The 13,981-nt window shown below is 39.7% G+C and overlaps 1 protein-coding gene across 4 annotated transcripts in view; it reads left to right on the forward strand.

The window, feature by feature from the left end:
- Positions 1-13,981, forward strand: part of ADGRB3 (adhesion G protein-coupled receptor B3) — a 1,221,611-nt gene that overhangs the window by 1,067,513 nt on the left and 140,117 nt on the right. For all 4 annotated transcript variants that reach the window (XM_082251903.1, XM_082251901.1, XM_082251904.1 and 1 more), the window contains 2 exons: positions 9,293-9,362; positions 9,762-9,828. In XM_082251903.1, coding sequence (XP_082108029.1) covers positions 9,293-9,362; positions 9,762-9,828 — 137 coding nt within the window. The remainder of the gene's footprint in view (positions 1-9,292; positions 9,363-9,761; positions 9,829-13,981) is intronic.

Raw genomic sequence — 13,981 nt, forward strand, 5'->3', positions numbered from 1 at the left:
ATCCCTAAACTGTTCCCACAAAGTTGGGAGCATGAAATCATCCAAAATGTCTTGGTATGCTGATCTTCTCTTAAGAGTTCCATTCACAGGAACTAAGGGGCCAAGCCAAGCCCCTGAAAAACAACCCCACACCATAATCCCCCTCCACCAAATAATTTAGACCAGTGCACAAAGCAAGGCCCATAAAGACGCAGATGAATGACTTTGGGGTGGAGGAACTTGACTGGCCTGCACCTCAACCTGATAGAACACCTGGGATGAATTAGAGCTTCTGGAGGAATAGTCAAACATTCCCGTAGTAGACACATTCCTAAAGCTTGTGGACAGCTTTCCCAGAAGAGTTGGAGCTGCTATAGCTGCATAGGGTGGGCCAACTCAATATTAAACCCTAGAGTCTAAAACTAGGATGCCATTAAAGTTCATGTTCATGTTCATGTAAAGAAAGGCGTCCCAATACTTTCAGTAATATAGTTAGTTATAATATAGTATATATATATATATATATATATATATATATATATATATATATATATATATATATATATATATAAAACAAAACTCATGATATATACATATATGTATATATATATATATATATATATATATATATATATATATATATATATATATATATATATATATATATATATATGCATAGATAGATAGATAGATAGATAGATAAGATTAGTTTTGTGTATATATATATATATATATATATATATATATATATATATATGTACAGTATCTCACAAAAGTGAGTACACCCTTCACATTTTTGTAAATATTTTATTATATCTTTTCATGTGACAACACTGAAGAAATGACACTTTGCAACAATGTAAAGTAGTGAGTGTATGGCTTGTATAACAGTGTAAATCTGCTGTCCCCTCAAACTAAATCAACACACAGCGATTGTCTAAACCACTGGCAACAAAAGTGTAAACACCCCTAGAAGAAGAAGTGGTAGTTCTGCAGGTGAGTGGTGGTTCAGTAATTGGCCGCGAGTTGCGCCTTTTTGCAAGGGTGATAAGTGAAAAGTTGCTGAAGATCTGGATTATGTCCCCTTTATAGTCGATTTGCAACCTATTGCAAGTAGCTAGAGTAAGGGTCTCCTTGCTGTCGTAATGATAAGAATGGACAAGTATGTCTCTAGGCCTGGCTCCAGCTGGGGGCTTAGGGTCTAAGGAACAATGGGCCTGGTCAAGGCTCCAATCTGTGTTGGCTATATCAGGGGCTAGTGTGTTGAATAACCCCAGAAGGTAATAATTTAAATTGTCACTCTGTCTCTGGTACTCATCGTATGCACAGGTTTTGGTGCCACTCTCTGTTTTCCAAGTCTTCTTGTTGTAGTTGGAGTTTTTAGAGACTGTTTGTTTAAGTTCAGAATTGTTTTCCTCCAACACATGGACATACTGAACAAAGTCATCAAACTTAGTCTCTAAAGTGTCAGACAGAAGGCTCTCCAAGCTGGTTAATTTCATCCCTCAGGTCTTGTGAGATTTGAACCACTGCCTGAGAGATAGTGTGTGTTAATTGGTGGAGCAGGACCTGTAGCTTGTCATCTAGAAGCTACGGAGTTAATACGGACTGAGAAGCTGGGGGTCCATTGGTGGACCAATGGATGGATCCTTCACCAGGAATTCTCTGCAGGATGTGTGGCCAGGGATGTGGGCCCAGTGAGGAATAGCTCCATAGTAGAGGGGGGCCTTGGCTCAGGAGGTGGAAGGGCGGTGGATCTTTTGTCACCCTATTTTGCTCATCGGGTGCACAGATGTTTAGGTATTCAGATGCAGTCAGAGCTGTATGTAGCGGAGTGGGGGCTGTGGAAAGCAGGTCGGGACAGGAGCTCGTCTAGAAGACATCCGCCATCTTCTAAAGCCATGTATGCACCAAGTAGGTTTTGTTTTTATTAATTTATAGTGCAGCAGCATTATCTAGTATAAGCATTGTAACATTGATATTATTCATTTTGCAAACTTAGTTTACAATTTGAGTTTCTAGCTTAGTCCTTTTAATTACCTAATGTTTTATTATTATTGTTAACCTGGTGCACATGGAGTTAATCAATGCTAACACAGGGAAAACGTTCAAAGTACATGTAGATTGTATTCTTAGTTTTAAATGCTCTCAGATGTCCAGCCCAGGCCAACAAATGACAGTGTTGCCCTATAGTGTATGGAATTTCTTATATAGAAACAGGGACACTGGAAGTGATGTCCATATAAACCAATAAGAACATAGCTACCATGTGTTTGCAATGCATAAAAGAAAATGAGAATATACTGTACATCTTAAAGAGCACCTGAAATGTGGAGGCTGAGACCAACAAATGTCTGGCAGAGAAATAGGAAAAGTCCCCAGAATTGCATTTGATTCCCTTGCAGCTTATCTTTTCTCCATTATTGATTTGCCATGCTTGTGTCATTGTGTGGAGGCTCCCATCTTAGTCCAGGCAGTATTTTGCTTTCTCATGTCAGAGCTTCCCCCTGATCTGAATCTGCTGCAACAAATCCAGAAATGAATGAGGCAGCAGGGAGATTCTTGCATTGCAGCTTTCTCTCCAGCAAGGAGAACAATGAGCAGCTCAGTAGCAGCATCAGCAAATTTTATTCCAATTCCCACAGAGAAAAATACAGTGCCCTAGACCTCCCACTCCACTAAAGACACAAGACTGAAAAGTGACAAGACTTTTCTTAGGGTATTGCTTAGGCACAATTAACAATTTTAGATCCTTTAGCATAGCAAATCCTCAGGTTTTGAGGTTAGATCCAGTTTAAAACTGTATTTGAATGTGATATGCAACACAGATACTATGCATTTTCCTAATAATTCCTTATATATATATTTCATAATATGTGCTATATACACACCTTGCATTTTGTGTAAGTAACTCTATTTCATGTAAAAACATTTTGTTTGCTGTTTGCTTTTACTGTTCAGTATATAAGCTTTCAGGTTTTGAACTGTGCTTTTCAGCTGTGAGACTTCCTGGATTCTCTATTATCCACCTTTGTGTTTTCTAACAAAATGAAAGACTGCAGGATCACACACATAATAGAAAACTGCAATATCATTCTGACCTGCTGATTATATTGATTACATCACACCGAGCTCAAAATAAATGTAGTCAATTTGCTGGATAAAATATTACTCAAGGTCAATAAGCCCCCATTTTGAAGCTCACACGAGTTGACTACATGTCTTCTGCAGTTTCACAGATATAGTAGATCATGTATACTACCTGCGCATATGAACATTGTTGCTTTTCATGGTTCAGCAATTAAAAAGACATTAGTACACACTATCATTTATGAAGACATGGGAAAATGACTGCAATCTAGTTTACAGTTAGGCTTTGTATAAAAATAAAAAATAAAATAGTTGTAACCTAGCAACCTCTATATAATTTATCCACTGCAGAAATCTAACAGCATTTGAAAAATACACTGCACCATAAATTATTAATTTCTAGCAAATAGATGGCCTCATCTTCATTGCTCATATATCATTTAATACAATGCATTGCTTAGCTAGATCATTACTAAAAATGCATTTTTTTACCAATTCATAAGCACGTTGGCCACCTTAAAATTTGTTTCATAAATAATTCTGTATTCAGGCATATGCAAAAGGTTGACCACACATTTATGGCTTCAAATCCAAGAGTCTATAAAGTTGTTAAGCAGGTATTGTTATGGCTTCAGCATTTTGCTCCTGATTTTTCCATGTGAAAATATGGGATCTGCTAACAATTCTTTGCAGTACATTTTCAAAACTGAATGTTAGCAGTAAACCCAGGGAATTATTAACATTTACTGTAGAAAGTTACCAAAGACATAGCGTGAGTGGGTATGTCGAGCATCACACCACACCAGTTTATATAGAAAATAATTGCAGAATGTAGAATATAAGACTTTAATAGTTCCTAATAGTGTTGGGTGAGCTGTTTGCCTTATTCAGGGAACACCCAAATGTTTGCCCCACCAAATACCCTTCAATGCACTGCATGCTGCACAGTGCATTCTGCTCCCTGATTAGACAAAGCTTTGCCAAATCAGGGTGCAGTTAAAGTTGTTTTTTAAGAAGCAGGACCAGCAGCTGGTGTTGATTTTAACCACTTAAGCCCCGGAAGATTTTACCCCCTTCCTGACCAGGGCCTATTTTGCGATTCAGCACTGCGTGACTTTAATGGACAATTGCACGGTCGTGTGACACTGTACCTAAACGAATTTGGCGTCCTTTTTTTCCCACAAACAGAGCTTTCTTTTGGTGGTATTTGATCACCTGTGCGATTTTTGATCATGCGCTATAAACAAAAAAAGAGCGTCAATTTTGCAAAAATAACAATATTTTTCACATTTTTTTATATGAAATTCCCCCCAAAAAAATTTAAAAATCAAAATTTTTTAACATTTTAGGCCAATTTTTTTTTACCATATGTATGGTAAAAAAATTGCAAAAAGCGTATTTTGATTGGCTTGCGCAAAAGTTATTGCGTTTACTAACAAAGGTAAAGATTTTTGTCATTTTGTTGTTTTTTTTTAACGAGTAATGGCGGCGATCTGCGATTTTTTTTGCGGGACTGCGACATTGGGGTGGACAGATCGGACCCTTGACTGACATTTTTGACACTTTTGGGGTTACCAGTGACATTACTACAGTAATCAGGGCTATACATATGCACTGTTACTGTAAAAATGACACTGGCAGTGAAGGAGTTAACTGTATTGGAGAGGGAGGGGTTAAGTGTGTCCTAGGGGCGTGTTTCTAACTGTGATTGGCTGTGGCTTGATGTGTAAGAACAGTGATTAATGGTCCTACATAGTAGAACCGTTTGATTACCATTCTTACACAGGGGAGACTGACAGGCGGCTTTATTTACATTAGCCGCCTGCCTTTCTCCCGGTGTAACGGACAATCGCGAGTGCCCGGCGGACATCGGGTCCGCCGGGCACACGCGCAGGGGGGGTCCGTGACTGAGCAGGAGCGGAAGCACGCATCCGGCGGTGCGCGCTCGCTCCCAAAACCCTTACAGGCTAGCGACGTAGCCCTACGTCGCTTTGCCTGTGAGGGCCTGACTGCCGACGTAAATAGTCGTGCGGCAGTCGGCAAGTGGTTAAGGGGAACCACGTGCCAAAGTTAAAGGAAACAGCATGGGGCCTCCATAAAAAAACATACCAGACCCTTATCCAAGCATGCAGCCTGGCAGGCCAGGAAAGGGGGGGCAAGGGAGTGCACCCCCTGAATCATACCAGACCACATGCCCTTAACATTGGGGGGGTGTTTTGGGGCAGAGGAGCTCTGCCCCTCTAGCCCCAAAGCACCTTGTCCCCCTGGTGATGAGGACAAGGGTCTCATCCCCACAACCTTGGGCTGTGGCTGTGGAGGTCTGTGGGAAGGGGGCTTATTAGAATCTGGAAGCCCCCTTTACCAAGGGGTTCCCAGATGCCCTCCCCACGTGAACGAATATGGGGTATATAGTACCCCTACCCATTCACCAAAAAAGTGTCAAAAAGAAGAAACACAGAGACAGTTTTTGGCAATTCCTTTATTAAAAAAATAAAAAACTGTGTCTCCAATGTAAATCCATCATCAATCACGATGCCCGCCACACTGCCGACCCGAAAAAGAAAAAAAAAAAACGCTCCGCCTGCCATGAAGGCAAACTGCTGAATGGCTGGCTTGCCGTTTGACAGTTCTTATATAGGTAAGGGTGGGGCCACCTGGCAACCACACCTGGTGGCTCTGCTCCCTTTGTGGCATCACTAAACCAGTGCATGCTGGGTCAGTGATGTCCCTAAGGGAGCAGTGCCATTTGGTGATGTTGACAGGTGAACTGTCAAATGGCAAACCAGCCATTCGATTTTATCTTTTTTGGGCCGGCGGTTCTATGGGACGTCATGAATGATAATGGATTTACATTGGGGGACACTGTTTTTTTATTTTGTAATGAAGGAATTTATAAAAACCATCTCTGTGTTTTTATTACTTTTTGACACATTTTTGGTGAATGGGTAGGGATACTATGTACCCCATACTCATTCACATAGGGGAGGGGTGGTATCTGGGGGCCCCCTTGTTAAAGGGGGCTTCCAGATTCTAATAACCCCCCCTGCCCGCAGACCCCCACAACCACCACCCAGGGTTGTAGGGAAGAGACCTCTGTCCCCATCAACATAAGGTGCTTTGGGGTGGGTGAGTAGGGGCCCCCTGCCCCAAAGAGTCTAAGAAGGATTTTTGGGTGACTCTATACTGTTTTTTTATTTTGGCTTGGGGTTCCTAGGCATGGATTGTGGGGGGAGCCCACGGCATTTTTCCTTTTATTTTTTAAATTGCCAGGATTCTATCAATTTAAACGTGATGTGATTCATTTGTTTTTTTCTTTACAAATATCATTTTTGCATCAGCATGTTCTATGCATACTACAGATGTGCCATCTTACAGGCAAACTAAGGGAACCCCCCAGGCACTATATTAACCACTTGCTGATCGCCGCAAGTACATTTACTGCGGCGGTCAGCCCCTCCTGGGCAAAGTGAGGTAGTACTACGTCCCTCGCTCAGGAGCCTGCAGGGGGCGAGCGCTCCCACCCCCGCTCGTTCACTGAGGTCCCGGCATGAGTGACCGGTGGCTCTGATGTCCACCGGCCACTCGCGATCTCCCGCTCGAGAGGGAGAAAGGCAGACGACTAATGTAAACAAGAGAGAGGGGGGGAGAGATTGGCGCAAACGGACTGAGCGGGTTGCTGCAATAGTCTATGATGTGGGCAAATGGTAAAGGTCCAGTGAGATTGCTTGTACACTTTGCTGGCTGCCGGCTTGTAGAGGGTGAAGCAACCCTGTATAAATCCAAAGAGAGAGAGAGAGGGCCAAGCGCCGATCTAAGTGTAGCAATATAGGCAATTTATTGGACACACAAGAAGAATCTTACTCACAAAGGATGTATAAAAGCAGGCATCTTAAAAGCAGTGGGGGGTCTCTGAAGTCACATCCAGGGTGGGCTGTCCAGTCAGGCTGTAGCGCTGATGCTGTAGAGGGTAAGCGGCGATCTCCTGTTGCGAGGCAGGGGACGTGCTGATCCTCAGCGGTGGTGATGCAGCGTGGACTCGCCGGTCGGATTGCCGTGACGTCACTTCCGAGACACCAGGGAGATAGAACGGTGATGCGCTGCGGAGCTCCGCTCCTTCTTCAGGCCTTGCAGGGGCCATTTTGGATGTGGTATTTATGCCAGTAGTGCGGAGGACAAATTATAGGGGCTCAGGAGGGACAAAATTGGGAGAAAAGCGAACCGGCAAGGGAATGTTAGTGGCGAACAGAGAGTGTGAGACTAGGAAAGAGGAGGATAACGTGGATGTCTGGGAGGGGGAGGGGAGGGAAAGGAGAATAGGAGGAGGGGTAAAAAGTGCATGTGCTGAATGGAGTGGATTATGGCAGCAGAAAAAGAGGAGGGGGGGGTTGGGAGGGTGGATTGTCTTTGTAAGGAAGGGCAAGGTGTGTGGAAAATCTTGTACAAAAAATGAATTGCCTGTATGCATGTCTGTATATGCAAGAAATGTATGGAGAAACGCATATGGTAGAGGCATGCATGTATAAAAAAACACACTTGTATATATATAAATAAGTAAAAAACAAATGTTGTGTTAAAAGGTACAATAAAAAAGGGGGTACAATAAACAAATGTATAAGATTGCTAAACATAATAGAAATAATAGAATGGCAATGGTCAAAAACCATATATGTATGTATTCACACGCGCATATAGAAAAAAGAGGGATATGCGTATGTACATGCTCCAATGGACGCAGATCATAATCACTTGGTTGTTAGGTTTTATATATACATATATATATGTATATATATATGTATATAGGGAGTCAGTGGTGTTGGTGGGTGTTGGTGAGTGTTTGTTAAAGGAAGGTCTCAATATGAACCAGATTTGTGGCGAAAATGACTATAAGGACAGAACCAAGTGATTATGATCTGCGTAATAACTGTAGTAATGTCACTGGTACCCCCAAAAGTGTCAAAAATGTCAGTCAAGGGTCCGATCTGTCCGCCGCAATGTCGCAGTCCTGCAAAAAAAATCGCAGATCGCCCCCATTACTCGTTAAAAAAAAAAAACAACAAAAATGGCAAAAATCTTTGCCATAGTTAGTAAACGCAATAACTTTTGCGCAAACCAATCAAAATACGCTTATTGCGATTTTTTTTACCAAACATATGTAGCAGAAAACAAATTGGCCAAAAATGTTAAAAAAATGTAGATTTTTACATTTTTTGGGGGGAATTTCATATAAAAAAATTTGAAAAATATTGTTATTTTTTCAAAATTGTCGCTCTTTTTTTGTTTATAGCGCATGATCAAAAAATCGCACAGGTGATCAAATACCACCAAAAGAAATCTCTGTTTGTGGGAAAAAAAGGACGTCAAATTCATTTAGGTACAGAGTCGCATGACCGCGCAATTGTCCGTTAAAGTCACACAGTGCCGAATCGCAAAATAGGGCCTAGTCAGGAAGGGGGCTTAAGTGGTTAATGCACCAGAAATATATATTAGATTGAAAGTTCACCTGGGCTTTAACATTGATGATTCAATGGTTAATTAGACACTTGCACCTTTAAATAAATATATTATTTTTAAATTATTTTTTAATATTTAAATATATAAATACATATGACCTAATGATTTGACTGACAGGTCAGGAGTCTTCTGTTCTGTCATGCCTTCATCCACTCCTGCATGTAAGCAATAGGCAGGCTTTGTTATGAAAGAGACCTGCCTCAAAACACATCCACATTACCACCCAGTCACAACTTCAATTTTCACTGCATGATGGGAATTGTCATTTATCTTAGCAGCACTGCACAGTGAGTGAATGTCACCTCTATAATAGACCCCCCCCCCCCTCCTGGGTGCCTGGCCATAGCTGCTTTTTACAAACATTCTTTAAAGGTATTTATCTGCTGAATGGTAAAGTTGAATTGCGCAAAAAACAACAGTTTATTTATGTACAAGTTTTCTTATGTGTGAACTTACAGAGAAATTTTATTTGTATTCTGGACTTCAGCTTTAATGAATATAACTGCTTTATATATATATGGAAATGTTTGCATCAGTAAGATAACTGCATAAATAACGTAATGAAGATTGTTTTATTTGGAATCTTGCTTACTAAATCTCTTGATTCTAATATGGTGGTATAATGTAATATTTTACCATGTCTAAAGGAACATAACATGGAAAAGCTGTGGAGAAAAGCTATTTTTTGATGACATTGTAATTTGTTTTTTAGGCTTGCCAGCATTAGTTGTGGCCATATCAATGGGCTTTACCAAAGCAAAGGGATATGGAACTCCACACTAGTAAGTTATGTGACTATTAGTTATTAACTTTAACATTTATAGCTATATTAATCATTACTGACTCTCTTTTAAACCAACTGAAGCAAATGTATATGAATCACTATGGTAATTGGGGTATGAATCACTGTGGTTTTTGCAAATTGTCTCTGTTAGTTTAGGGTTATGCAGCCACTAGAGGCCTGTTCTCTTTTTTATGTTTTTTTTTTTCTCTTGTGATGAAGATTGTAGAAAGAAGGGAGGAGCAAAAATGTATTTATAATTTAATACTTGCATCTATATTTTGCAAGGCACTTGCATGAGTCTTTTGTCAGATTTCTTTGAGTTATAGATAAATATACTAAAGAGTATTCCAACTTTCTTAGAAATGCACATCATTTTCTTTTTTAACTTCATTTTCAGTTGCTGGCTGTCACTGGAAGGTGGACTGCTGTATGCCTTTGTTGGTCCTGCTGCTGCTGTTGTCTTGGTAACTATATACTTATTTTTCTGTGATCCTATACATGCCAGTCTTCCAGTTTGTTAAAGCTAAATATTAGGGAAATCATAATGAAAAAAAAAAAAAACTATCTTCTTTAATGTCTAGTAAATATGCTACATAGAGACCATAGAAAGGTTTTTGTTTAGATTGAAGTTCTTCTATAAATATATAAAAGTATATATATATATAAAGTGGTAATTCAAAATCTAGTTACTCAATTATAGCTCTGTGGACTTACAAGAATGAAAGTTATTAAGGTGTCCCATACAAAAAAAGAAAAAGAAAATGTCTTGTGCTGGAAAATCATGCTGCTTGTGTTATTTTTAAATGAGAAGTATTTTTGTACCTATGTATGCTGACATAAACACTTTTAATGCAATACACCTATCTTTACGCCTAGTAACTAAAGTTGTTGGACATGGGCAATGAATTTCAATAGCTTTGCCTGCGTAGTGGCATAATTAAACTAGGGAAGACACTAGCACCATCAATATGCAAAAGCAATATTTCACTTGATGAATGCCAATATCACTCACAAACGTTGCCATTAATACAGTATGCTCTTGCAAATGACAACAAGGAACTGACTATTAAACATTGTCCTTGTTGCGTGAAATAAATTAATATAATGGATTAAGATCATTTCCTTTCTAGTTAATGTAAATAAGAAACAAATATAGTACCAACTTTTAAAAAGTATTAGCAAGAAAAAAAAAAAAATAACACAAATATAAATGTATATTTCTGTAAAATAATTATACTTTCTAAATGCAATAAAACAAAATGTTGTATGAGAAATAAGCATCTCTAAAATAATAAATAAAATAATTTCACATTCTTGCTCATTGAGGGACACAGGAAGCCTGACAACAAAAACGTTGTTAGCCAGCACATTATAACCCTGCCCATAACCAACATGCCATAGAGATCTCTCTGGTCAGTGAACAACTGCAGTTGTTCCCAATTCATTTAGGGGTTGATTTAACAAGACAAACTTTGCACTCTGGAAGTGCAGTTGTTCAAGAGCTTAGTAAATGAGGGAGAGTTTTGTTGACTTCCATAATCCAATCATGTACAAGCAAAAATACTGCTTTTTTTTTTTTTTCCTTGCATGTGATTGAGAGTTTTTTTTCTGGAATGTAGCTTGACCTCATTACTGTTCAGACCAGATACAATCTGTAGCTTTTATACCAAAATAAGATTAATTGTTTTGTATTTATTGCAGCAAAAACAATTTTTCTATACTGAAACATGTCACAAAGTTGTGCCTCATTAAATTTTCTTTAAAGCAGTAGTAAACACTTTGTTTGAATTTGTACCTACAGGTGATTTTACAGTCAGGCTTACCTGTATGTACAAAGAATATCTTCTAAACATGCACCATTTAGGAGATATTTACATTGGTAATAGCCAATGATGTTACCCTCACATGCACAGTGATTCTCTGCATTCAGGGCACACAGTATGCTATGAAATCTAAAGCTTCATGCCATTGCTGTGTCTCCTGCATGCCAGAGTGACTTCATTGTGGTCTTGGCCCTTCAAACAGCTGGAACCCATGATCCTGGAAGGAAGACCAGGTGAAAATGGAAGCCCTGGCAGCAGTGACAGCACATTGCTGGAGGGCTTTGTTGTAAATAAAAGTATGTCATAATGTGCTAGTATGAGGCGCATACTAGTACATTTTGCTATATACCTGCAGGGGACCCATTTTTTTGTATGCTAGTTTTCTTCCTCTAAGAGCTGTCTCCAGTACTGCAATTAAAATCTTAATTATAACATGCAAGGACATATGACTGTAGCTTTTCTCTGCAACAGTCAAGGTGAAGGTGTAGGACTGCAGAATTCTTGTCAAAGAAGAGTTTATTCTGCAAAGTCTGTGATGGACAATGTCTCTTTAGATCTGTTTTAGATACTATTCATCTAGGATGCTTCTGGCGGCAAAAACTATTTTCCTTGCGGTAAGAAGCCTAAGGTGCAGACTGCACAGTGTTCCCATATTTTGATTGTTAGAAAACATTTCTTTTACTCTTCACTTCCTCAAGGTTCTTGTTAAAACCTTGATAGACTGGTTTTCTGTCCACCATCAAGGCTTGGCACCCTGAAAAAATCTCATACCAGCCTTCCTCTGCTTGAAGTTGCATCCACATTCCAGAAGAGGGGAAGGTTTTTTCTATAGCTTACACAGCTTGTATCCATCATGCTTGGGTTCGGGAAGTGGTTCTGAGGGTTTTTCCTCTCAATTTCTCCTCACCATGCTTCCTGTGTCATGGCATGAATTATCAGATCAAGCCTGTGTGGGTCTTCTGTACCTAGATGTTATTGCCCCGGTTCCTGTGGCATTATGGTTTCTAGGATCTTCTTACCTGTTCACCAAAACTAAAGGGGCCATCAGTCCCATCTTGGATCTCACAATTCTGAATGTCAGGAGGCATTCTGGCTTCTATAGGATGAATACATACATATTACCATCTTTCTGGTGCATAAATATATTTATTTAAAAAGAAAACATTGCAGTGCTATATTACCACTTATAAATAGGATATCTGTCAGTAAATCAAACACTATATTACCTAAAGTATTGGGACGCTTGCCTTTACACGCGCATTAACTTTAATGGCATCCCAGTCTTAGTCCGTAGGGTTCAATATTGAGTTGGCACACCCTTTGCAGATATAACAGCTTCAACTCTTCTGGGAAGGCTGTCCACAAGGTTTAGGAGTGTTTATATGGGAATGTTTGACCATTCTTCTATAAGCGCATTTGTGGGGTCAGGCACCGATGTTGGAAAGAAGTTCCCTTTACTGGAACTAAGGGGTCAAGCCCAATCCCTGAAAAACAACCCCACACCCTAATCCCCCCTCAACCAAATGATTTGGACCAGTGCACAAAGCAAGATCCATAAAGACATGGATGAGCGAGTTTGGGGTGCTGGAACTTGACTGGCCTGCAGAGAGTCCTGACCTCAACCCAATAGAATACCTTTGGATGAATTATAGGGGAGACTGTGAACCAGACCTTTTCTCCAACATCAGTGCCTGACCTCACACATGCGCTTCTTGAAGAATGGTCAAACATTTCCATAGACACACTCCTAAACCTTGTGGACAGCCTTTCCAGATGAGTTGAAGCTGTTATAGCTGAAAAGGGTGGGCCAACTCAATATTGAACCCTACAGACTAAAACGGGGATGCCATTAAAGTTCAGGTGTGTGTAAAGGCAGGCATCCCAATACTTTTGACAATATAGTGTATATATTCCAAAACAAAACCAATAATAATGTCTATATAAAATTAATTATTGTTAAAAGTGTATCAAATTCATACAAAAAGCAGTCAAAGACAAGTGCAAAAAGTGCAAATAGCCCATGCACCTGGTGATATGAGAGCAATATGGCCATCAATTAGTGTCCAAAAAATTCACACAGGTGAGCACATTCTGATGTGAACTTCACAACTTCACACACTGGGGTTTATTTATTAAAGCTAGAGAGAGTAAAATCAGACTCACTTTTGCATGGAAACCAATCAGCTTCTAACCTCACTTTGTTCAATTAAGCTTCGGAAATAAAACCTTGAATCTGATTGGTTTCTTTGCAGAAGTGAGCCTGATTTTGCACTCCCCAGCTTTAGTAAGTCAACCCTTCTGCTTCCCAGTAGGTGAATCTCAAGTACCTTCAACACTGTGCCCAACAACACACAAAACCGCATACCTGAACTAAATGATCATCACATGAATAATGGTCATAAGCACTTATGAGAACAAACATCCAATCCAGGCTGTATTCCATTTAGATTTACAAGTAAATTGTGCTCAGAGAAAACCAGGATAGAAAACAGAAGACACTTCCTATAGTGTAGTTCCATAAAATAATCAGCTTTATTAAAACTAAAAAAATATGTGCACTCATAGTATAACACACAGTTTTGTGTGTTGTTGGGCACAGTGTTGGAGGTTCCTGATATTCACTTACTGGGAGGCAGAGTGTGAAGTTATGAAGTTTACTTCATAGTGTGTTCACCTGTGGGAATTGTTTTGGACACTACCTGATCACCATATTGCTGCACTTAGGATTTCTCACACATCGCCAAGTGTATGGGTGCTTTGCACTTGCATTTGTGTGATTTAGCAATTGCAAAGT

The sequence above is a fragment of the Pelophylax lessonae genome (assembly GCF_965119305.1).
Source record: "Pelophylax lessonae genome assembly, chromosome: 3".
Taxonomy (NCBI): Eukaryota; Metazoa; Chordata; class Amphibia; order Anura; family Ranidae; genus Pelophylax; species Pelophylax lessonae.